Here is a 27,415-nt window from a genome sequence, read left to right as displayed (position 1 = left end):
ATTCTCAAGGAGAAATGTTAATATTGCCTTGTTACCTACCGGACATCATTAATCAAAGCCATGAGTGTTGAAGTTGTGAGCGTGAGATTTAAACATATATGTGTAATTGTGGGTGAGTGTGTATATCCAACGAGGCCTGTGTTTGCCTCTGCTGTACCTCCGTGTGATATTTTATCATGGCTCACATTTTAAGAGTGTTTATGAAAGTTTCAGCCCAACGAGACGTATTTAAGTATTTATCTTGTATCTCAGAACACACTGTCTCCTTTCGCCTCTCAGAGAATATTAAATGGCTGTCTGTACTCGTGCGTGCGTGCGTGCGTGCGTGCGTGCGTGCGTGCGTGCGTGCGTGTGTGTGTGTGTGTGTGTGTGTGTGTGTGAGAGAGAGAGAGTGCGTGTGAGTGAGTGTGTGTGTCTTATTCATCGAGTGTGATGGGCTCCAACAGTGATTCAGTTGTTTGTTATTGAGAAAGCGACTGATTACAGTTTGTATTGTTGATGCTCCGTCACTCTGCAGGTGGCCATTAAGATCATTGACAAGACGCAACTGGATGCTGTCAACCTGGAGAAGATCTACAGGGAGGTTCAGATCATGAAGATGCTGGACCACCCCCACATCATCAAGCTCTACCAGGTGAGTCACAGTGCCGCTATGTGAAGTAGTTCAACATGTTTTGAATGTCTAGCATGCAAAACATGGAATAATTGATCATCTTTTTAGTGGTGCTGCTTTTTTCTCTCATCGTGATTTTTAGCTGGATTCTTGTGTATTTTCTTTTGTCTTTCTCAAATAGAAATATCTTTCTCAGTTGTTATTTCCCCGGATGCAGTGTTGTGTGAGGATAAATGGTTTCATCTGGTTTTCTTCGTTTGCATTTTTTGTCTCATGCTTGACAAGCTGTGTCAATCAAGAGATTTTCCGGAGAATTATTTCTGTCTTTGTGCTTTGACCTCACTTTTTCTTTGACCCTATCACAACTCCAGGCAGTCTGTCACTGTCATTGCATTGCAGGGATGTTTGAAGAATGACAGCATAAATACCACAATACTTACTCTTACTTAAATTAAGTAAAAACTGAGCCAGAGTTAATGCAGATGTAATCGTTCCTCACCTGTTGTTGGTTTGTTATTTAATCTAAAGTGTTCGACGGGGCAGTGTCAGCTCCTGCAACTGGTTTCACAAAGACATTTTAGATTGTGTTAGTGTTAGGCCAGTCTTAATGTGGCTCTTAAATTAGTCTTAGGCAGGGCAGTTTCACAAAAATAAAGACTTGACTTATTTGCGCAAAAATAAGACTGACATTTTCATGATAACAGTCAATGATCAGTGGCACCAAATGACAAAAAAAGAAGAAAACATGCTTTATAATTTGTGGTTTTTAACAGTGCTGTGGAGTGGGCCATGAGAAGGGAGAAAGAGTGTGGTAACCTGTTGGAAATGTATCAAAGAAACTATTTTGGGTCTATCTTTGATGCTCCTGTCTACTACGGGATTAAATATTTACTGTTGTCACATTTCTTTTTTCGAGATCAAGGTTTGTTTGGGTTTTTCTTTTTATTCTTGATACACCCATTGCTGACTCTGAGTTTACCCAGTAAAATGTCCTTGAAACTGTTTAATTCTATGAGATGGCAAACATTTCCTGAAGTAGTGAAGTAGTGTCAAATTCACTGATAAGTCTAACTCAAGATAATCCTTAAGATAATAAAAATCGAGACAGGTTTGTGCAACAGATGAATTCAGATCTAGGCTATAGTCAAAGTCCAACATCTGTTGAGGGGACGTAGAGTTAGTCGTGGCTCTGCCTGATCTGTGAACAAATCAGTTTGGTGGAGCAGAATTCATCTCTTGTTGTTCTTCTCTTCTGGTTCTTTAGCAGTCTGGGGTGTTGAAGCGCAGGGAAGACCAATCCAGGTTATTTTCTAATGCATTAGCAAACAACTGCTGCCTAGCATAACCTGCCATTGCTGGGTTGTTTAAGATATGAGAGTGTAGTTAATGACTGACTGACACTCGGCGCAGTGTGTGTGTTCTGCACTGTGTAAAGGTGCTGCTGGTATGAATCAGACTAAATCCTGTTAGTATTTGAAGGTTCTATAAATTGGAACATGAGATCTGACCAGTACCACTGTTTCAGGCTCTGCTCAATATTAGATATGGATGTATTTTATGTCCACATTTGTGGATGTCTTTGTAAAACGTCAAATCTTTAGGCCAGAATGGATTCATGGCTTGTTAAAAAACGTTATTTATTCTTCCCAGTGCCCTCTGTATTAATTATTTAAATACTGGGACACAGTGTCAGTATTTATTTGGACAATGATTTTGCTAAAAAGACCCAAAGCTAAATGTGACCTACAGTTGGCTAAAACTATGAGTTTCTAAAGATATGATAGAATCTCATGTGCACTGAACTTAAGGTCTGTATTTTGCTACCACACCTACAACACACCTACAAAATGATGCGATGAGTAAATTAAGTTAAAACATAAAAATGTTTTGCCTCTGCACGCATAAGGTTGATGTGTTGTTCTCTGTATTTTCCTGGTCGACATCATCTGAACATACTGGACAACTTTATGGTGTTAAAACAAGGGCTCCAGGGTGCGACTATTTTGGTCGCACATTCACCAAAAAATCTGTGCACCTTGTATTCAGCAGGTCAGATTAAAAAATGTTTTTACTGTTACTGAAATTTCTTGTTGGAATAAATAAATAAAACGTGTATCTGCATATTTATTCTTGGTAACAATCATGTAGATCATTTGTTAAAAAATTAAATGAAAAAGTCTCATGGGGTGCACCTACATTATGTGCTGGTGCCTCTAAATGACAAAATTAGGCGCACCAGTGCAACCAGTGTAAAAATGTTAGTTTACAGCACTGTAATGGTAAAAAAATAAAATAAATAAATTACACTGTTGATAATGAACTCTGGTCTTATTCTCATTCCTATAGGCCTTTTTCATAGAGGACATTTAACATGTCACAGAATAACCCACAGTTGGAAATATTAATACATTTAGGTGGGCCACCTTAATAGAAGCGAGCAATCATTAATGTTATTAGTAACACCTGTGCTTTTAGTACTATGACAAGTTAAAATGTCTGCTGTAAAAAGGCCTAACTCCCTTCAGCTTATCTAAAAATGAACTATGCATCATGTCTTTCTTTGCAAACTGCAAAGATGCCTGTCCAGGGTCATGCTTTGCTCTTGTGCTATTGAAATTGAGCCATTGTCACTATCAGTAGTGCGATATGTGCTAAAAGCATTTTTATAGAAATAGATCTCATAAATGTCATGTCCCTCATGCCACTTTGGCACCTTTTATGGTAGCTGTATGCACGTCCAGGTGTGGAAGGGAAGTTTGCATAATTTTTTACGAGACTCGGTTTATTCTCTAAAATGATTTGTTCTGTCTGTTGCACTTTGTTGGTACATTAACGAGGCAAAGGGACAGAATGGCCTCACCACCAATAAATCAAAAGTTTTGGTGATTCACTTGCATTACATAAGCCTTTGGGTCCTGTTAGTTTGTTTAGGGAAAGTAAATGAATGTTCATTATCATTACACAACCATGTGGCTCTGTTCCAGCTTTCTGCTGTGTTATTTTGGTGTGTATCATTATTTCCAGTGGTCCGTCCATCCAATCAGCTCAAGTCAATTAGTGATTTCCTTTCCAGTCCCATAAACTAGGGTCAGCCCTGTGGCCCAAAAGAGAAGGCCAAACTAATGAAGCCACACAGCAACCCAACAGTGGACCCCACTATAGTTTGTCATGTCTTGTGTGGCCGCTTCTCCATTGACTTCTCACCATCCTCCTTTCACATTCCCTCATATTATAGAATGCCGATGTCTCTTTACAAGATTTTAAGCAACTAAAATTATCACTGGATATTGTTTTCAACTTACAAAACCACTCTCTGTCTATAATAATGCCAATACAAAATGAGTGCTTCATTTGAATATTAATCATGTTACAAGAAATGCTTAAATAAATTGATGGATCATGACCGTACCTCCACATCCTCCCATTACAATTCATGCCCACAATTTTAAAACCATTGACATAATTACATTTAAACACATAAATTATTCATTTACAACCTTATAATAAAACAGTCTGGCCTGTGTTCAGCATACAATTCACCACAGGGACTGCAGCTGCTCTTCCTCATGGCCTGATATACTCATCCCACTACTTGTCAAAAACCAACAACAAATTGTTACTTTTATGTGTCATAGCTGATTGGATTAACACTGATCAGTCTGTTAGGAGTGAGCGTCTTTCTAGAAGGGAACCATCAGAGCCCTTGAAGTGGTAAACACCAAGTACAGTTTGTATTTCTTAATATGGAATTTAGACTATGTTTTCTCCACTTGTATGACAATGTATTACATGACATGATTTGGTTTCAGTTATTCACAATAATGGTCTGCCAGGAATACTGTATATCATGTCATTAACATATTATCTCCACTGTATTAAAGTGGTATACTGATTATTTGCAGTGCATCAAGGCTGTTACTGTTAAGTGGTTGCAGACATGTGATATGAATGGTTAAAGTGTAGCCACCGGCTATAGGAATGTCTGTAGCATAGTCTCATCCTGTTGAAGTTACTGATTTCATACAAAAGCACAAAGAATCAAACTGGCTTCACATGTAGCCTTGTAAAATAACAAACCTCAACACCTTTTGTTTTTTTTGTATTGACAATTGTCATGTATCAGTGTTTGGCTCTGTCATTTTTAGATGTGGTAGATCCTGATTATAATCATAATTTTGCCAATTTTAGATGATTTTATTTTGGCAAAATACTGGTGCAGCTGCTTGTGATTAAACCACATTTAACATCTGGCAACTTTGTTTAGGTATCAAAAAAGTGTATCTTTGATATTGCTAATTTTGAAGATCAACTTGCAAATTGACTGCACAAAACTGGCTTTTTTTCTTAAACACGTATTGCCTACAGCAGAAAAAAATCCTCAAGCAGGCTTTGAGATGTGACCACTGTCCACGGCATCTTTCTACTATCCAACCTAACCAGCCGGACCGCCCCAGGAAGGAGAGGAAGAGAGTCGGGATAAGAGTTATGCTGATTTAATCTTGGATTCAAGGCTGATCCTGGCTACTGTACGATCGCATGGAAATGAAATTGACAAATGGGACTCAACGTAGCCAAACAACTGGAAGACTGTTGTGCCCACATCTTTACAGAGGCCTGTCTCCACCACAACAAATTATTTCCTGGCTGTGTGTGTCTGTGTGTGTGTGTGTGTGTGTGTGTGTGTGTGTGTGTGTGTGTGTGTGTGTGTTTATATGTTTATAGCCTAAATAAGTGTATATATGTTCTGTTCATGTAGCACGAAGGAGTTGCATCCTTTCATTTCGTTATGAAACCCTGTGTCAGGTAATGGCAAAGAAATCACCTTAAACGTTGATTTTCCTGTTAATTAATGTGTGTTGTCAGTTAGAACCACATGAGTTAAGTAAAAGTAAGTAAAGTTAACTCTTTCATTGTATCCAAATTATTATTAAAAAGTGTCACACACCCAGCACTACTTGCAAGACTTTTGTTAAAGGTAAAAATGTTATCCCTCAACATCTCCCCAGACTGATTAAGACAGCTAACAGATCCATGATGGACAACTTATGAAGCTAGTTTGCATGTTAGCATGTAGCTACAACAACAGCAAACCATAGAAACATATCCACCATAAATTCAAAGTGGACCTCTCTCATGGTGGATATTTCATCTTGTCAAACACCGTTGTAACTAATGTTATTAATGGCTGCATTCCATTCAGGTGTGCCAGTGCCAAGGCCCTGCTAGTATACATGCTGGTTTACTGGCACACCTGAATGACACAGAGCCGTCGTTAATACTAATAGTTACACCTGTGCTTTTCCTGCTGTGACGAGTCAAAATGTCCGCTGTGAGAAGGGTTTATTTCCCAGATTAGATGCCGTACTGGCTCACAATTCTCCTTCTTTTGATTGAACGATACTGAGTACCCATAAACGGGCTTAATTCGATCAATCAGGCGTATTCCAGCTCCACAATAAAGAGAGGACACAATGTTGTTTGTTACACAACTAGGGCCAGCTAAAAAAACAAAAAAACCTGGCTTTCATTTTCTAAATCCATGAATTGGTCAGTGTAACAGATGGAAAATTGATCATAAACAATGAGCGTGGGATTTCTAGTGTGAATGTCTGGCTCGCTGTGTCTGATTCATCCTCCCCTCTCCATCTGATTCTACCCTCCGCATTTAATTCTATTCATCTCCCGAGTGTTTCTGCTTCTAAATCGGTCCTCTTCCCTCCTACACAACACGGCTCGGTGCGAGGGCCGAGAGGTTTTAAGCACCATTCAGCTATACTCGGCAACACCAACCGTCCACCTCCGTTCTCTTACATGGATGCCATTTTTAGAGCCTGGGCCATTCATGCATTTTGTTTTGCTCCTGACTCTGTGGATGCCAGACACTGTTGTTGAACCTCCAGAGGAAGCCATGTGGACAGTTGTGTAATGTTTGGTTCTTTTGCTTTCCCTTATTCTAACTATCTCTCCTTGCAGGGGACTGTTAATTTGGAAGTGCTGCTTTTAAAACATGGTCTTCATTGTGTATTCATTCTCCCACTCTTCTCTCCCCTCCCTCGGCCCCTGCTCCTTCGTCTTCTCCCTCTTTCAGGTGATGGAGACGAAGAACATGCTTTACTTAGTCACGGAGTATGCCAAGAATGGGGAGATTTTCGGTGAGTTATCTTTTCAAGTTCAAGACCAATCTGACCTCAAACATTATCTCACCATGTCATTCCTCCAAGTATCAGTTGCACAAAAAAGATCTGCACTGTTGTGTCAGTAATGTTTTCGACAAACAAGGAAGTATCAAAGTCTTGTTGAGCTTGCGCTGCTGTCACAGTTATCCAGGCCTCAATCTCAAAGGTCACACGATTGATGGCTATCTGAGAACAATGTCCTGATATGGCCCTTGTCATGTGCTGCTGGTTATTGCTGTACTAAACGTTTTTTGACGTATAAGGTGACATCACTGAGAGGCAGCCTCAAAGAGAAAAAGATGTATTTATTAGTATTGCAGAATCACTGCTCACTGGTTTACTGCTCAGACGTTGTGCAAGATACCAAGATTGCTTTCTACATAACTGTTACAAGTCACTTAGATTAAATTCTGAATACTGTGTTGTAACCCTTGACTGTGCTTTTAACTTAAACGACCATATTTTCAACCACCAGCGTTGTTTACTTTTATTTGCACTTTTCTAACAGCATTATAACTGATTGCACAATTCCAACACGTGACAGGAGAGGTCAAGAAACTGAATTAACAAAAAAAAATACACACAAAAAAGCAAAGTGAAGGAAACATGAGACGCAGTTAACAGAGCAATGCGGCACCAATCAACTGATCTATAATCATATGAAAAGGAAGAAGTAGAAACCTTCAGGATTAATTAAACACCATGATTTAAATGCAATAACTATTTTTCTGTGCAGTGCAATATGATGGTAATTGGTAAACTAAGATTGAGCTAAACTAAAATTTTTCATTGAAATTTACAGCTGCAACTAACAATTGTTTTCATTATTGATTAATCTGCCTACTTTCTCAATTAATCAATTCATTGTCTGGTCTTAAAAATGTTGGAAGATATTGAAAGATGCCAAGAAAGCCAATTTACTATCAGAGGACTGAAAAAAAGCCGCAAAGGTTGACATTTGAGTAAGGGAATGATTGATTAATTGACAACATCGACATATTCAATTTCAAATAGTTTATTTTGTCCAGAAACCAAAAATATTCAGTTTAGTATCATAGATGACAAAGAAAACCAGCGAGTTCCTATATGTGTATAGCTTCAACCAGAGACTTTTCGTTGCCATTTTTGCTTAAAATGATTTGAATGAGGAATCTGTTATTTCTTATTTTAAAATCTATTTTTAATGTATTAATTATCTACATTTCAGCTCCTATATGTTAATATTTTCTCGTGTAGAAGAGGAAAACATCATGAAACGATAAAGGCATACAAGCTTTATACACTATTCTTGATTTTAAGAAATGCAACAATCACATAAAACTGTATTCTGAAACGTACAATGCTAGCAGTAAACAGGCAGAAGTCTTAATAGGACCTAAATAGATGATAAAAACAGAGCCTCTGTGATTCACGCAGCCTGAAGGTCTTTCAAAATGATCTTTTAAATGACTAAAGCAACCAGATGTTACATGTTTATCTCCTTTTGCAACAAGTGGCGGAAGCAGATCACAGGAGAAAAAAAAGACATCTTGTCTTAGTCATTATGGACATTTGGGACTGATTGAAAAAAAGCTCCCTTTTTGGTATGGATGATAACTTCAGTCAGTCATTTACCAGGTTTTTTAAAGACAAAAGTCACCAATAAGGAAGTGCTCTCAGATTTGCCATATAAACATTAAAGGAGTTTCCAAGTGAACCGGCTGAACTTACAAGGTACTTATAAGTGTTTTACACACACTGCTTTAAAGTGACGCAAATAAAGACACTTGTGCTGGAAAGGACAGACAAGTCAGAACATAACAAGAATAGTACATAAAGATAAGAAGTTATCTTCGTCTGCCACAGCACCACATGCCCTCTATCACCACTGCACACGTGGCAGGCACTGGAACATGGTCATTTAATGTTTCATGTTGATTTCATTATATCAATCTGCGAGCTAAAGTCATTTATTTTAAGTGTTTGGTAAACCTCTTTTATCTTCATTACGAAGTTAAAAGAGAGACACGTGTGTTATGGCTGGAGGACAAAATGTGCTTGTGTTGAACTGTGGACATTTATAATTTTAATTTGGAAAAAATGAAGATGGATGTGTCCATTTTGGCATGCAACACACACACGCACACACACACACACACACACACAATCTCAATTGAAATGAGCACATTTATTGCAATTATTTGCATTTGTCGCAGGATTATTTATACAGCAAATATTATATATATATGGTATTATTCCAGTTCTGAGCATGCAGACAGGAACCAAATTGTACATTCAATTATTTTATAGCACAAGTATAGACCTGTCTGATGTGGACAAACTTTAAGTGGATCATGATCCACATAGATTATTGGCCACACCTATTAGACAGTCTGAGAATGTTTAGCACTTAGCCTACTTTCAGACACAGTAGCTGAGAGGATTACTCGAGTGATAGTCTACGGTAAACTTCACTGTGTGTATGTGTGTGTGTGTGTGTGTGTGTGTATGTCTTTGTGATTTTGAGGCCAGTGTTCCACTTGTGATGTTGACTCAGCAGCAGCAATGCCTGCTCTTGTGACCTAGAGAGAGAGAGCTGGGAAGCAGACGCAAGAAAAAAAAAAAGAGAAAAGAGTGCTGTTAAAAATATGAAAGAAGAACAGAAGTGCACAGAGATGAGACAGAAAAACTCCTCTGTATACAGTGTGTATGTTACAGCCACCACAGCCTAATGTGGTTCAACCAAATAGCAGCTTTACTAAGCCTGTGTCGGGCTATGTAGTGACACAACACCTCACTATACAGCTCTTATTCTTAAAGGAATAGTTCACCATTGTGGGAATTATGCTTTCTTGCAGAATTTGATAAAAAGATCGGCACCGCTCTCATATCTGTCTGTTAACCATGTAGCTACAGACAGGAAAAGGTAGGCTAGCTTAGCTTAGCATAAAGACTGGACGCAGGGGAAAAGCTTGCTTGACAGAGAAAAAAATAATGTTTCTGAACTTTTGTCTAAGTACAGATTTGAAAAACGTGATAATAATAATGTAACTCAGTAAACAGAGCTATGCTAGCTGTTTCAACCTGTTTCCAGTCTCTGTCCTAAGCTAAGCTAACTGTCTCATGGCTGTAGCTTCATAGCTAACAGACTAATGAGAGTGTTATTGGTTTGCCTGTCACGATAATTATGTTATAGACTTATCATACATATCTGGTTGACTTATATGACCTTTATTTTTTTACCTTGATATTGCATGATATTTAAGATGTGCTACCTTTTCATTTTTTTGGAATATGCTGGCTATATTTTTGGGTCCAGCATTGTCCCATTGTTGAAATGCAACCTCCTCTTTCAATGCAGTTAATTTTATTCAACATTTTGGTCGTGTGGTTTTATCTTATTTAAGTTTAATTTTTGGCAGATATTTTATTATTTGTTTCAAATTCTGTTTTCTGAATATTCTGGAGAATTAAAAGTTCATTGCTTTTGCGGCATAAAATAGTCTTAAAATGACAGTAATATCATTTATCGCAATTATTTCTGGGACAGTATAACATTCAAAAAGTTTATAAAAGCACACACATCTAAGCACGTTTAACACTTGATGCTGGAGAGTAGCACAAGTGGAAAATATAAAAATAGAGTCCGCACACTAGACAATGTTCCCATGAACTTTTATTTCCCCCATGTGAACAAGTGCTGAGACACTAGCATTATTGTAGTAACCTGACCCCTCTGATCAGGTGTGTCACTGAACTTGTTTCGTGTCTGAAGAAGGGCTTGGCCCAAAACGTCATACATGGGGGTAATAAAAGTTTATGGGAGCATAATCTAATGCAGACTCCATTTTTGTATTTTGCAATGTAGTTATCGTGACACGTTACGTTAGTTATTGGTCTTCTCATCTAAGTCTTAAAATGTCAAACTATTTCTTTAAATAACCGATCACAATTGGTCAGCCTCATTTTCCATAATCCATAGATTTTCTCATGTTATCAACTCAGGGCATTATAAAACCATTGTGTCCTGATTCCTCAGACCCCTCTGCCCCAATTGCACAATGTAATATAGTTATGCAAGATAGTCATATGTCATCATCAGCTGCAGCAGCAATGGCAGCGTTGACTCAGCCAGGCAGACACTGACTGGAAGCTGCAGCATTAGACGAGTATTACAGTATTCAATCTTACAAAATTGAACAATCAGTTCTGATTTCCAAATAGAGACGGATCAAGTCGTTCAGTCATGATGCACTCAGACAAATGGATAAGCTGCCAAGCCTCTTCCTCCACTATTGCCCTCCAGAGAGTTGCCTCCGCTTTTCTGACATGATGAATTTCTCAGGTCTGCTCCTGGCCAGAGGTTACAGAGAACGGAAGATGTGAAGTTGTGGAAGCTTAGCAGCCCACCCTGTTACAGCCAATCAGTGAGACAATGGATGAGCCTCCGATTCTCTCTTCAGACCAAACTGGTGTTGTGGAGGAGCAGGAGGGGTGTAGTGTATATGTGTGTGTGTACGTCTGGAGCCGTAAAGACAAAGAAGCGGCGCTGGGTTTGGCACAAGGAGGCGGAGAGTGATGGGTTCATTCTCGCATGAGGGGCGGGTGGGCACGGTAATGGGCACAGGAGAGGCATCCGTGCCAGCTCGTCGGTGTGCCTTTGTGTCTGTCTGTCTGTCAGTCAGTGTGCCGCTTTCACAGTCTGCCTCAAAACCGCAGGATGGATCAAACCTGGAAAATTGGGTCAGCCACAAATAAAGCAGAGTTGCGGAGAGCAGAGGCAGGAGGGGAGAGGAGGAAGAAGAGAATAGAGGCGAGAGCAGGGGACATCCATTTGAATTTGGAAGGTGGTGGGGAAATGTAGGGCATGCATATTTAAGAAAGCACTGCTGGAGAGAGGGGAGTATAATAGCTGGCAGTGAGTAGAATCACTCATGCAGATCTCTTGTCTGACTGATGGAAAGGGAATGAGACAGGGAGACTTCAAAGAAACGCTCAGGCTATTTATCTGACACACATTCTTATGTACTTAAGCTGTCAATTTGTATTTCACTGTAAAGCATCCTTCATATTTACTGGGTCAGTTTCTGCAGATCAGTCAGCAGCCAGGGTGTGGCAGCTTTGACTTTGATGACCAGAAGAGGGAAAATATACATAAATGGAGGATTGGCTGGCCAAAGTAGGACCAGTTGTTTGCTATCAAATAACTTGCAAGGCTTTAATGTCCCATTTTTTACAAAAAAGTGTGACCCAAAATAAATTTAGCAATTTCTCCTAAATGGCTTAAATATAAGTAAATAAGTAAATGTCTCCAAGGTCAGAAGATCTTTGTAGGCATTTGATATCAATTGCAGTGACGTTTGACTTGCAACAAAGATGTCTTTTTGCTACTGTTCAATCAACAGCTGCATGATCGTAGGAACCAACATCACCTGTCCGCATGATGTGAATAATACATTTGAAGGACAAAGGCCTATGTAGTGTGTCTGAGACTGCAACTAACGATTATCTTCTTTGACGATTAAAATGTCAATCGATTCATTGTGTGGGATATAAAATGTCAAATGGTAAAAAAAAAAAGGTGATCGGTGTTTCCCAAAGCCCAAGATGACGTCCTCAAATGTCTTCTTTTGTCCACAACCCAAAGATATTCAGTTTACTGTATAGAGGAGTAAAGAAACCAGAAAATATTCACATTTAAGAAGCTGGAATCAGAGAATTCTTACTTTTTTCGATCATCAAAATAGTTGTCAACTAATCGATTAATCGTTATTGCTCTAGTACAGGCTACACAGGACTAGCAGACATGACCTACATCAGTAATATCTACCCAAATTAAAGGCGAGTCGGTCAATTAGATATTTAAGTCGTCATGGATGACAATATATTGCCACGACAGGGATTATGCCAGGTATGTTCCAGGTATGTTCTCTCACTATTTGTTAATTAGAACGGCACGCAGGTTTGTCCTTAATTCTGCTTCAGTATAAATGTCTTCATTTCAAATTCCAGCAGATAGAGTTAATATCTACCTTCCTGTGCTTGGTTTTGGTGATTCTTAAAGGTAGCAGATTTCCTCCCTTTTGATGTTAACAAAAAGTGTTTTCAGTTGAGTGACAGGCAGCGTCTTACATAGCACCTTTCAAGGGATCCGACCGCTGAGGGATACATTTGCGTGAAGGAAAATGCTGTGCCAGAATAAACCTGACATGTTTTTCTACATTTGAGCCGAGGCAATTTGTGCTCATCTTCCTCAGTGATTTCAGACATTTGGAGACCGTGTAGTGTTTTTTATAATAAATAAATTGGAGCTTGTATAAATAACATGGTGTTTTTAAGAAGTCAAAACAAAATTTCAGTCCGGAAGTATACACGGTGAACTAAACTTGAATAGGTAAACAGAGATGTTGCCTCATATTGTGTAAAGGAGAAAAACAAAGAGAATGTATCTGAGCCATTCAACAGGGTCATCTGCACAAAATAGACATGATAAAGCATTTAAAACATAGAGCCTTATTTTGTACCAAGAGAAATATGTTCACACATACATATAGAATCAGAAGTTGGTCATGTAAAACCTCTTATCAAGAGCTAATTATTAAGCCTGAAGTGGACAATTATTCTCAGTAGGATAAGATTAGAAGATAGGATAAGGATTGAGAGCCTCAGACGCACGGAGAGGTAGCTCGACATGCGTCATTCTTAATTACCAGACACACCCATGGTTTTCAATTGCCAGTGACAAGCTGACATTGTTACACTGACATTGTTTTGTGCAACCTCAAAACACCTGTTGTTGTGTCTGAAAATAGTCTGACTTTCTGATCACATCAAGAAGCTGCTCATCCTATCCAAACTGGCCTGATCACAGACTTAAGAAGCAGCTTATGGATCACACACTGAGATTACACCTGTAAATTGTATTAGGGCTTCAGTATAGAGCACCATAGACATTGTTTGCCATGCATTCCTGAAGGAATATCAAATAAGTATTATAGTGTTTTATCTTTAAGTGTAATCTAGCCTTGACTTCCAAAAGTGGCTGTCATCCTGGCCTTTGGGAAACACTGATTAACATTTTTCACCATTTCCTGACATTTTATAGATCAGACCTCTAATCGATAAATCAAGAAAATAATAGACAGATTAATAAACAATTAAAATAATATTAAGTTGCAGCCCTAGTGAATTACCTCCCTCCATTTTAATTCCATTACAGGTATTTGTGGCTGTGAAGGGCAACATGATGTGATGGAGACTGTTTTGAGTCAGTTTTATAGTCGTTTTCCCTGAGACAAAACAGCGTAATTAAAAAAAAAATCAAAATCGAAGTAATTTTTGGTTTATGTCACAATATGACGATTAAAGAAGCAACAAATTCATTCCCAGATTGTGAGCAATTATCTTAGCATTTAAAACAGTCAAATCTAACCAAATTAAAAACAACAAGAAGCGAAAAAAAACACGACTAGATAATAAAGGTTTTGAAAGTAGTGGATGGGATTTGCCATGATTGTCACAGGCCTGTTAAATTAAAAAAATCTGTTTGGAATAATTTGGCAATAAATATAAAGGTGGGTTTTGTTTGTTGTTTGTTTAGGCAAAAGAAATAAATCCTATTTTTTTTATTTGAATACTTCCTGAATGAACACTTGTACCATGGAGGAGAAGTCACAACTAGTAGCTCTGGCTGAATGTTTTGGCGGGTTATAACTTGGATGGAAGGACAGCTCTCAGCTCCAGCTCGCTCCAGCTCAGTTTAACCCCTGAGGGTGCCAGTATTAAATCTGCACCAACATCTATCAACACCCACATAGACGTGACTTTAATGTGCCTGCTGTATTTAAGTGGTTTGGGTATCAGTTACTGATGTGGAAACAGAGTGTGTGTGTGTTTGCCCCTCGTCCCTCCGTCCTCTACACCTACACACACGCACACACACACACACACACACACACACACACACACACACACACACACACACACACACACTCTCTCTCTCTCTATGCCTGGCCCACTGTGTTATCTGAAGTCCAGCCAGAGGTCTCGCCAAAAAGCCAGTTTGTACCCATGATGTGTGTCCCCTCCAAACCTGAGCAGCTGTTAAGAGACTTAGCTCCTCACACAGCTCTCAGCAGAAGTGGAACACAGTGGTTGTTGAGCTGTTCCCTAATACCCCTATGATTCATACTTGTTCTGTTCGCTTTCCCAGAATGCAGCTCTGTATGCCTCGCTGTGCTGAGGTCCTTGCCCTCGCCAACATTGTATCAGTGGATTACTCATCCTTCCACTGGGGCAACATACCGCATTGTGTGTGTGTGTGTGTGTGTGTGTGTGTGTGTGTGTGTGTGTGTGTGTGTGTGTGTGTGTGTGTGTGTGTGTGTGTGTGTGTCATGATGGCTTAGACAGTAATGACTTGTTTTTCAAGTGCTACTGTAGAACAAGCAGTAGAAACACAGTGCTGCCGTTACAGATACAGAATTAAGATTAAGATTGTGAGGTTCAGCATTTGGTTTGTTGAACATTTCAGTGTTTAAAGAGTTAAAACAGTCAAGTGGGATTCTTTTTAGAGTTTTAAAACCAGTAGTTGATTAAGCGAGGGGTCATGTGACAAAAAATCTGGAGACAATAGTTGTGTTTTTAAACCAAAATGCCACAAATGTTTTGTTTCCAATTCCAATAAAAAAAGGCAATATTAGCATACTTAGTCTTCTGTAATAGTAAACTAAATATCTTTCAGTTATGGACTGTTAGTTAGATCGGACACTGTGTGTGTGAGTGAGAGTCGAGCTCTCAGTGAGTAACGATACACAGAAGTCAGGGTTAGTCAGTCCGCATCCAGTTCACCACTCCCTCCCACCACAGCACGCCGGTGTCCACCTGTTAATCTAAACATGTACCCACTGACTGTTTAGAACCATATGGATGCTGTTAATGTGTTGTGATTGAGATCCTGACACCATGCATCCTGGAAAGTGACAAAGTTACGTTTTTCGCTCTAAATTACATAATCACCATCAGTAAACAGGACGCTGTCTGACTCGTGGGGAGGGATGCTGTTTTCTGGGGGAAAGTTCACTGAAGTCTCGGTTGGGGGGGCTGAGCGTTGCGGTGTTTTTTTTCAAGACAGTAACTACAACAAAACAATAGTGGAAGGACACAAACACTTGGTGAGTTAAAGTTTTTTGCCAGGGACAGACACTGTTTTTTCAGGCAGAAATGTGACGAAGAGTCGGTAGGACAGACAGGAAGACAGACACTTCCCCATGTATAACTGCGCTATTTTTTTCCTCATATAAGTTGCCAAAGACACTACCAATTACTACGCTCCTGTTGTTTGGTCATGTAATGTTGCTTTGTGGGACATTTCTCTTTATTTTGTTGAGTGAAGGATCTGTTTAGTTGTCAGACCATGAACACCATCAGATCGACACACCCCTGCTCCGCGCCTCCGCCTTTTCCATTCACACAGACGCCGGCTCGCCTCTGCTGCGCCTCTGATACTACCTCCGGAGCGCATCAGAGCCGCAGCGAAATTTCACCCCTCTCCGCATCTGAAACTTTCACACAGAGGAGGATGCGGAGAATCGGCGCATGATCTCCGCACTCAAAGAGCAGTGTGAATGGGGCTAGTGTCAAACAACAACCCAAACATGCACGCCCACTTCACTCATTGTTTGACATAAGTCACTTTTTCTGCGTACAAACCAGTCCAACACAATGAATTCCTTAGTGGAAAGTCATAAAGTCTGCGCTGTTATCTCCATTTTGAGTGATTACAGTGACACACCCGTCCATGCGATGGCAGGCTTTTCACCCCACCTTTTAGTGCAACAGCTGCAGTACAAACACTTTTGGTCAAATATGGTTGGATAATGTGTTTGGGCTATGCAGGAATCAAACTAGTTCGTACCACTTCTTGTTGTTTGACCATTCAATAAGTGCTTTGGTTGAAACATACCGACAGCTTCAGAGGAGGCAGACCAATTAAAGGAGCGGTTTGATCCAACAGCAGTTTTTGCTCTAGACCCATGTCCTTCTCACAGGTGCATACTTGGACGTCCTCGACACATTCCCCTCCCTGGTGTGTTTTTTGATTAGCAGCGTTGCATGAAAGCTGCCCTGGTCACTGAATGGCCTCCTCTATGGAATTTGCCAGCCGCTATCTAATCAGGTTTTCTCACTCTGTCCGACGCTATTTATCAACCAAGCTGTTGAGGACAAAACAGCTTGATCTCCCTGAAGCTTAATAGTGCAACTTACGTCTATCCTTTAGTCATTGTTATTGTATAGTCTTTGTTCCAACACACAGCTGGCCTTTTGGTCAACCCTCAGAAGTTGAGATGAAGAGTTACAACATGATGCATGCCGCTGGCCTCAGGATATGTGTTGCTATACTTTAAATATCCCACGCTTAGTTGATGTCTCGATGTTTTTGAAGTTAATGGACTGTGAAATAGGCTTAATGTGACTTCTCTGCATCTTCTTGACAGAGGCCTAGTTTTGAAATTCTGTCAGTGATCTTATCTTTTACATAAATGTGTGTGCACACCAGAAAAGTCACAGCAATATTACTTGTGTAGAAAAAGGCAGAGTTAAAAGGTATTTCTAACAAATGCAAAGACCAGGCAAAAAGTTGTTTTTAAAATCTCGAGCAAACTAGGCTGCAAGTCCCCATCTGCTTTGTGATTACAAAAATGGTCTTTTATAAGATTGACCTTTGTGGTTCTTCACATAATTGTGTTCCTTATATTCTGCACACTCGGTTTACTCATATAAAACTTTGTTGGCTGCCTTTGTTGTGGCTGTTGTGCATTGTCGTCGGGTTTGGTCGGTGGTCTGTATCCATGCCAGCTGGAAGGGGAAGCCAACACAGAGTGTCCTATCTTGTTTGCCACAGAGTGTGAATTGAAGAGTTTGCAAGCTATCTGGACAGAGAGGTGTGAAGAGGAACCCTGCCGACAGCAACAAACACCACGCTTTCCAAAGTTCACGGGGCTGCAAAAAAATCATGCAACCCGTAAAATAGTCTGTCAGGATGACTTTGTAAAAAATTTGTCAACGCTGAGTGTGAAAGGTTAGAAAAACAGCAAAGGCAGCATGAGAGCAGACAAAGAGAGAAAGGTCAGTGATCTGGATGCTTGGATAAAGAAGATGCTTAAATTTATGACTTTAGCCCCCCAAAGACAGCAAGAGACTCTGGTTTCATCTTTCTACACAAACACAAACTCAAGCACATTAAATGAATCATATGTTTTTGTACTCATTGGGTAAGAACTCAGCATCATATTTACTTTTACTTTTACTTACTTTCACTAGTCTTGATTGTCTAACCTCCCCCCCTCAACTCACACCCTGTTCCAACTCGTACTAATGTGGACATTACGTACCGAAAGACCAGTTCTCAGAAATCTCATCCTCCCCTCTCCTCCTCCGGCTATGACAACATCGTGCATTCTCTCCACCATTGCCTATTCACACACTCGCGCGCAGGGTTAGAACAGGGGTTTCCGAAGAAAAATTACACCGTCCATCTTGCACTGAGTCACTTTTACAAAGCATGCTGTAATGTAGAGCAGCTGCAAACTACTACTGGCACCAGGCCTGCACCTCATCAGAAGTAAATTATCCTTTCAACAAAACCGCCAACACTCGATGGAATGAAAAATCTGCACAAATGCATTCTTTTCAGCTGTACTAAGTGATACCTTACATTGTGTTTGAAAGGACTGTGTAAAATATTATCTGCGTGTACTTCTAACATCACCTCTCTCCGCTGTCTGGCTGCAGACTACCTGGCGAAGCACGGCCGTCTCAGTGAGCTAGAGGCCAGGAGGAAGTTCTGGCAGATCCTGTCGGCGGTGGAGTATTGTCACAACCGCAACATTGTCCACAGGGACCTGAAGGCGGAGAATCTGCTGCTGGACGGCCACATGAACATCAAGATTGCAGGTACCGTACTCATAAACTAATTTATGAATGACTGCATTTAGTTTTGATCCATCGCCTGCAATGATCTCAGTGCTGGTGTAGTCCAGAAATGTCTGAACTACCTGTCCAAGCCATTTACACAGTGTTGAGAAGTGATCAGAGGTTGCTTGCAAGATATCTGATGGCTGAAAGATGCCATAACAGAATCCAAAGGCTTGCTCTACCTTTATCAAAACTGATTAGAGGAGATCAAAAACCCCTCCCCAGTGACCCCTAGCTTTAATTTTGGGAAAGAAACCTTACATTAGAGGACAGAGTGGGGAACGGACCCTGAGGCAGAGATTTGAGACTAAGCTGGAGGTCTGTAGTACAAGCTTCAAAGTGTGATTATTAAGCAACTGGCATTTAGAGCCAACTAGTGAGAATGTCACCCTACCGCTGTTTCCCAGAGTGGAGAAGGGGAGGCTGGGAGGGGATGAGGGTGGTGGGAGGGAAGACTTTGGCTTTAATTGGAGGAGGAGGAGGAGGAAGAGGAGGTGATGATATGGATTGGCTGCTTTGGAGTGGTGGATGAGAGGATGAAGGGAGTGTGATAAGGAGCGATGCATGCAAGGCAGCAGGGCTGCAGCTGTGACAATGCTCTGAAAGAGGCCGAGGGTTATCTCAGGCTTTATTCAGAGATACTGATACTAAAATCCATCTAAGGTGAGCTGATCACATGAGGGCGGCTATAAATATATGTGTGAAAGGATACCAGACACACTGAACATGCATGTGTGCTCCAGGGAAAATGGCCTCTTATCCTCAAAGGACTTCACACATTGTATTATGTACTCCAATATGCACTCCAATAGAATAAAACCATTGTTTATTGATCTGATAAATGTTCCTTAATGTGGGTAACATGACAGTTTACATTCATTCGAGGCAAAGCCAGTGTTCAGTAGCTTTTATTTGTTCTAAAAGGTCAAATCAGATAAGGACAAATTAGAATGAACTATACAATAACTGATAGAGAACCGAGTGTTTCAGCTGCCTCATTCTGCATCATCATGTCTACTGTTTCTCAGAAGGGTCCAAGATGATAACCTTGAGATGTTATTACCCCAGCAGTAATTTTCACAAACAGGTCTGACTCACAGCCGATTGTCCGCACGGTAGATTAGATTTGAAGCAGGAAAACAATGAACAGAACATTACCTGGCTTGTGATTAGAAAAAAAATGTCTCTTGGGAGGACATCAGCAGGAAGGTACGTTCTGTACTGCTCTTATACACAACATGCTCAGACAAGTTAGGCAGACAGTAAAGAAGTTTTGACGGGTACATGGGCCTGTCATGATAACTAGGTTGTCGACTTATTGTACAAATCTTATCGTACATATTTTGTCTCATCGACTTATTGATATATGAACATATCCTCAGACACGAGCCAAAAAAAGGTAGCAAAAAATGGATTGGCAGTTTATTGCCTGTTAAGTGCAATTTTTGTTTCATTTATTGTTTTGTTTGTTTGGTTTTATTTTAATTTGGATTTGTTTATTTTGAATAATTATGTCTGAATATGCTTCATAATTAGTTCATTGCTCTTTAAAAGGGTGTCATTGTCAGAGGCATAAAATGGTCTCATAAAATGGACGATAATATCCTTCATCGCAATCATTTCTGGGAAACTGTATCGTCAACAAAAGTAGTTACCATAAGAGGCCTATGGGTACATATTAGATTCGTACTGTACATCGGAAAGACAGTCCTCACATTGTCTTGAATGTATTTGTAACATTGGTGTCATTGTCTCTCTGTTCATGTACATCTAATCTGCATTTAGAGCTGCTGGTTATTTTCAACATCATTTAATGTGTTGATTATTTTTAGACCATTTATTGTGTAGCAATTTATTCAGATACCACCCGTTTATCCTTGAGATCCAAAAAATGCAAGCTTCTGGTCTTCTTTCCTGCCTTTGTTGGCACATTGCTGCATATCTTGGCATTTTAGCGCCACCTGTAGATCAGTGGAATAGCAGTGTGACACCGTTGGCAGGACTGTGTGTGGACGACAACTAGAGCGGGTACCCACTCCACAGGTTACTTTTTAAATGCAAATCGGGCTACAACTAACAAAAAGAAATGATTGATTGGGGTTTTTTGTCTATAAAATGTCTGTCACATTGTATATGTATTTTGTTTGTGTTGAGTGCACATTAATTTAGTGAAAAGCACCATGTAAGCACTATATATAATAAAACAATAAAGGACTTACAGGGACACCAGATTTTAAAACTTCTTTAAATTAAAGACAAAAAAAATAAGACTCACCTCTTTAATCTTGCTTTAAAGTCATACACATATCCTCACTTTTATTCAATCTTATTGATTTTTAAAAAAAATTTTAACAGCTTTCTTATAAATCCACCCTTTTGTATTTTAATGTTTTATTCAACGTTTTCCAATGCAGTTGCTTTAGGGATAGACTGATTATCGGGGCAGCTATTGAGCATTTTTCAGATTATCAAAATCTTAATTTTTTGTGTCCGAATGTTGACAAAGTAAATTTATTTAGAGATGCAATACTTTGTTGTCTCACTCAATGCCCTGCTCACAGCTCCATCTGATTGGTTACACGTCACAAGTAATAGCCTGTCAACACTGAATAATCTGAATCTGTAATAGTAATTAGTAACTAAAGTTATCAAATAAATGTAGTGGAGTGAAAGTATATAATAGCAAAAGATGGAAATACTTTAATAAAGTATCATAAAATTGTGCTTGAGTGCAGAAGTTGAGTAAATTATACTTATTAGAAAATTTGGACACGAAGACATTCATTTTTACTGCAAATGTATATCGGTTCCATATAATGGATATGGGTCTCCTCGATTACTAATAATCGGTATCAGCCCTGAAAAAAAACATATTGGGTGATCTCTAATTTGTTTAAATGTTTAATAAATCCTTATTTGTATTACACCTGTCATACATACCTAACACTGTAAATGTAGAATTTGGATGTAAAGCACTGAGCAGCATTGTAAGCAAAATTTCTATTAGTTCTCTGTTTAAACAATCCTTTCAGCACTAGTCTGAAAATTATGTCCAAACCTACGTGTCTATGCTGCATCATGCTTCTGGGTTTTTTTCCTGCGGTCCTGATGTCTCCCTGTTTTCTAAAGGCCACCTCTGGTCATTCTGTACGGAGCTTAACCAGGCAGCGGTCAGTCAAAGAAAGGTCATGCTAATGGTGGCTGCAGAGGAGAGGGGAACCGCAGCGGGGGGTGCCCTTCATGTTTTCACTTCAAACGGCCCCTTTACTTCAAGTTGGCAGATTGAAGGGGATGGAAAGAGAGGAGGAGAAATAACAGAAAACAAAAGCAAGTTGCTGGATCAGAGGATGAGCAGAGGGCAGTCCTTTGTGGCTTAGCAGCAAAATATACAGTCAGTTACACGTGTTAGGTTGTGTCGGGATTCTTATAAACAAGGTAAAAATGGTCTCAGAGAACCGAGAAATCTGATATGTCATATATTTTCTCAAATCTCCGGTCTGTTTATAGCTTTATTTTACATTATTTGAATTTTTCAAGGTTGAAACCATCCACAGAGTGATGTCATTGAAAGTGCACTGAACCCTAAAGGTGTTTCATGCTCAATTAAGTGATGTAGAAAGTACAAACAGTCTCCAGATCAAGGATACCTGTTGGAGAAACGGTGTCTAATTACTTTTTAGATACACATCTATAAGAATACAAACGAATGAAAGCTAGCAGAGTTGGACAATATGTTGATATACAATACACTGTGAAACAATAGTATATAGAATAGAGACTTGTCTGGTTTTCTTCCCCGTGGCTATTCCTTTATTATCTCTGGTTATATTGGTTTATTGTGGTCTATGTTGCAAATCAGTGAGCAGGACTTCTTTCTGGCTTTACTTCAAATACAGGATTTTTTTCAACAATGTGTTGGAGGACATCGATATGTCAGGAATTTAATTTATTGAATGACACTTTAACAAACATCCCCATTGAGCTTCCATTTTTGACCTTGAAAAAAGCAGTTGACTGAACAACCTCACCTCAGGGTCCATCTTGTAGCTGTTCTGCAGCTTTTGATCATATTATGTGATTTTTAAGGCCCCTAGAAATGTGTTGGCTCTGGTGCAAATTGAATCATAAATATTTAATGTTACAATCAAAGTTAAAATTTTGGAGAAAGAACTACTCAGGTGTTTCAGTTTAACACTTAAACATGTATTTTTTTTTAATATCCTTAATTGGTGCTCAGAGGTACATGACATCAACGTTTTACAACTGATCCTCAACTCAGAAAAACATACATATAGATATCTCTCATGTGAAACCACCAATGTTCATGTTGGACTTTCCTCATGGGTAAGAAGCTGATTGAAAAATTATGTTTTCAGGGCCTTTAAATCTTTTAACCATATCTTTCTGAAAACAACGTGTAATGGAGGTATCACAAATGAACAAAAACATATATGGCATATTAGATGTTGCCCTCACCTAGCAAGCATTAGAACCAAATGTATGCCAAATTCAGTAGAATCAGTCTCAGGTTAAGGTAAATATTTGAGATGAAACTATGTACTTTTACTAAATAGCAGCCACTGTGGGAACATGTGACAATTATGTGGTAATGTTAAATTAAGTTCAGGAATATCTATCTAAAGTTTTCTAACATTAGCTAACGTTAGCCACTATAAGCTACTCATCATATCAGACCAAGTAAGGTTGTATCGGCAAGGATTTTGTGGCCATAACTCAAGGAATCATACGTTTATTATGAAAAATGTAACACTATTTTGTAATAGGTTTAAATGATGAAGTGATGGCATTTTATATGCAAAACGTCAAAGGTCAACATCACTGTGGTATCATAATGTTCCGCAAAAAGACTTTTCTGACCATTATTCAACATGACTCATAGATCTTCTGTGCTACCAGGTTGAAGGATTGAGGGTTGAATGGTGTAGTTGTTGCACCATGTGATGAAACTTCCTTTTAAAAATAGTTTCTCAATGACGACAGCATGTTTCTCACTGGAAATGAATCACTTGAATCGTACTAGTCAGTATATTAATAACTTCCTTTTTAACAAACATTACATATTATGTTTTTATTAAATTCCTTCAAAGACTTCACTACAGACATGGATGTAAACTCCCACTCAATTTGGTGGAGGCATACAACTGTGTGGTGGTAATTCTAGGTTATAAGAAATTTTGGATACCTGAAGCATTTGAGGATACAAGACAATGAGGAATAAAAAGTTTTTAGATGTTGACAAGTGTGAAAAAAGAGAAGAAACGAGCACGCACAAGAGCAGGAAGGAGAAAAAGCCCCCCGAGCTGCAGCCATAACTATAAAAATGGTCGTTCCTTATTAGAAATGACACGGTAACATTTTTGACTGCTGGATGCTGCAGCTTGATGATATCACTCATACACTCGTGATAATCACACACACAAACACAGTTTTATAAGCCGTTTGCTGGAGTGTATTCCAGTGTGACATGTTTGGGCTAATATTATGCTAATACTTTTGTGCGCGACACACACACTCCCCCACCCCGCCCTTCCCGACGAGTTATGAGTTCTGTTAGTAGCCTGCAGTGTGCCGGAGCGTTTGACGTCAACCAGTCTGCTCAGTATTCAGCTCCATGAAATGGGTCACAGCTTCTGACGATAAACCAACTGCACTGCTCCGCTCTGCTGTGCTGTGCCTGCATCTCACATCGCACCTTCACAGCAGCATCAGACAGTAAACATACTTGTAATAAACCCCTCTGTGGCGCTCCGCTTTAACCTCCACTTTGCCTAAGCCACACCTGCCACTACCTGCACTGCAGTGATTAAATGGCGTGAATGCATGGACTCACATTCACTCGTTTCTTTTCAGGCGGAGTCTGCACTGTGCTAATCTCGAAAACCTCATTCCTACATGTATTTTCCAGTGAGCTAGTATTCCCTGCACCTTTTTACAGTCAAAATTCAGCATTCAGTCGAGTTTCTGCATCATTGTCGTCATCTGCAGCCCTATTTTTAAAGCAGTTTTGGAGCATTTTTGCCTTCCCCAGCCAGAAATGGATGTTGCAATCATAGTAAACAGTAGTTAAGCTCAAAAGCATTAGGCCTCCAGATACCTACACGCCCTAAATTATTTTGAACAGTAAGACAATGGTGCGGTGGCCCTGAAGGACAGACACAACATTTCACAAAACACAACATTTCGCCAAACACAACTACATGTCTTGAAACACTTGTGAACTGTTGTGTTTTGTGAAATGTCGTTGCGTTTTCTGTAATGTTGTGTTCTGACCTTCATGGCCACCGTACAATGGACAATAATTAAGCCAAATAATTTTAGTATTTATGGAGGAAAAATGACCATTACTCTGGCATCCTGCCGTTTTATACACTTGCCAGTTTATTAGGTACAGTCCTGCAATAAATCCACCTCTCATGAATGTTATAATTTTCAATTTTTGTTGAAACTGTTTTACAGAGGGGTGTTGATGATCATTTTTGGTGGATGTTTGTGGCACTGTTGAGCTGTATTGCATTATACTGATGTGTGTTTCTATTACTTTGTCCACTCCTGCAGTCTAGACTAAATATGCATATAGCGTAGATTGTGTCTGGTTAATTGTAAAGGATGATGATTCAGAGCATCATCCTTTTCAGAGAAAAGGTAAAGGAATCGGTTTCACATTCTCTTACTCCCTCACACACTGCTTAGTTTGTGCGTGTGACGTTTGTGTGTCTTTGTGTGTGTGTGTGAACCCACATCACCTCCAGCCCTATTATGTAAGACAGATTTTTTTTTTTATCAGTGTTATTTATTTGTTTTGCAATACAATTTTTCTGTTTATGTAACTGTTACGAATTATGGAAAAAGGGTGGGGGTGGAGGGTTAAGTGAGCCCGATTGTCTGCTGTTGTTGCTGTCAGGTCCCATGATACCATCACAGGGTACCGGTGATAACAAACTAAGTATGGAATATTTTTTCTTATCTATCATCAGTTGATTCACTTTGTTGTTGAGCCTTAACACGACCAGTCCCAGTCACAAGTTCGAGAAGTTCTATTTACGATAATAATGAGGCAGAAGAAAAACATGAAATCCCTCATTTCTGAGAAGTAACTTAGAAATTAAGAGTCAATTATCAAATAGTCGGTAATTAATTTCCTGTTGATCAGTAAGTAGCAATTCTTGTAAACTCAAATGAGGAGGGAAGACAAAGGATCATTTACTGGAGAAGGTTTGAGAAGGAAGTGATAGAAAAAAGGGGGCTGGCAGAGTAATTGCAGACACTCTAGTTGGCTCGGTGTAGTTTGGCAGATATTCCTGCAGCTTTTAGTTGGATTTTAATGAAAGGCAGACATGAACTTTTCAGCGTTTTCTGTGTGATTTTGTGCGAGTGTAAGTTCTCTCTCATGTTCCTCTGAGGAGTTGAATCAGACAGACAACCAATCTGAGCGTAGTGTTGATGACCTCATGTCAGTCTCCAGGGGAGGTTACCTCATACAAAGCACCATTTCCTCAACGTACAAATATGCGGATCACATATTACATTATGCAAAACCTGCAGACCCCATGGAGACACTTACGAATGACATAACTCACCTGTTGTTCTGGACATTTTCTTTGTCCACTTCGACCACTTCAGCACATCAGCAGCTGTATTATAAATATCACCATGTGCCTGACCTCTTCCCTTTTTACAGTCATACTTACAGTTAGAGGTTGCCTTTTTGCATACAGCACCATGTTCACAGCAGATTTTGGAAGGGCCTAATGTTTGATTGGGCCTAATGATTCATTATCTTTACTTTACTTCCCCTGGTGTTCTTTCCTGTGTAGATTTTGGATTCGGGAACTTCTTCCAGCCCGGGGAGCCTCTGGCCACGTGGTGTGGCAGCCCGCCTTACGCTGCTCCAGAGGTCTTTGAAGGCCAACAGTATGAGGGCCCACAGCTAGACATCTGGGTAAGATGAGTGATTGCATCACCACTATATTTTTATCATTTTTTTTCCAAATACAGCGACATGTGCATTGAATTGAGATATGGATCTCTTTCCTTGCTGCAGTTTTACTTCGACATTTACATTACTAAGCTACAGGAAATGAGCTGATGCAATTCATTTTTGAGAAATTACATATATCTAATAATAGAAACAAAGTGTGAATGATTCAGTCAGCAGATTTGTTCCTGTCACATGATGTTTCCCAACCACAGTTTTTCAACCAGCCTATCGCAATCATCTATCATATTTTTACATGTGTTCGTATGTGTGAAAGACCATGTATTTATGTGTACCGTATGTAAGGTTGTGAATGCAAACAATAATCTTAACCTAATTTACAGTGTTGTAAAAAAAGTACCCAAAAGTCATAGATAGATAGATAAGATATTTCTGGTTATAAATATACTTGTATCAAAGTACATATTTACATGTACGTATATACTGTATATATCAGGATTACCCTGTCAAACATAATTGGGATTCACAATATCATCCCGATAACCATCAAAATGGCACTAAAACATACTGGAATTACTTTAACACATCCTTTTTTGTGAAAAACAGAGAAGAATCTTAAATAAGTAATCATAAGTTACAAGATCTTCCTGCACAAATAAAGGATAAATAAATGGTAATAACCTCGTGTTGTTTTTCAGTTTGGAATCTGTAGTATTT

At 39.4% G+C, this 27,415-nt stretch overlaps 1 protein-coding gene across 1 annotated transcript in view; it reads left to right on the top strand.

Moving 5' to 3' along the window:
- The window catches only part of sik2b (salt-inducible kinase 2b), a 45,980-nt gene that overhangs the window by 4,067 nt on the left and 14,498 nt on the right, over positions 1–27,415 (top strand). The window contains exons 2-5 of the mRNA XM_073481816.1: positions 518–634; positions 6,702–6,765; positions 18,559–18,720; positions 26,577–26,701. Of these exons, the coding sequence (XP_073337917.1) occupies positions 518–634; positions 6,702–6,765; positions 18,559–18,720; positions 26,577–26,701 (468 nt within the window). The remainder of the gene's footprint in view (positions 1–517; positions 635–6,701; positions 6,766–18,558; positions 18,721–26,576; positions 26,702–27,415) is intronic.

This window comes from Pagrus major, chromosome 2 (genome assembly GCF_040436345.1).
Source record: "Pagrus major chromosome 2, Pma_NU_1.0".
NCBI classification, from domain to species: domain Eukaryota; kingdom Metazoa; phylum Chordata; class Actinopteri; order Spariformes; family Sparidae; genus Pagrus; species Pagrus major.
Note: the sequence above shows the minus strand (reverse complement) of the source record. Positions and strands in the feature narration are given on the sequence as shown.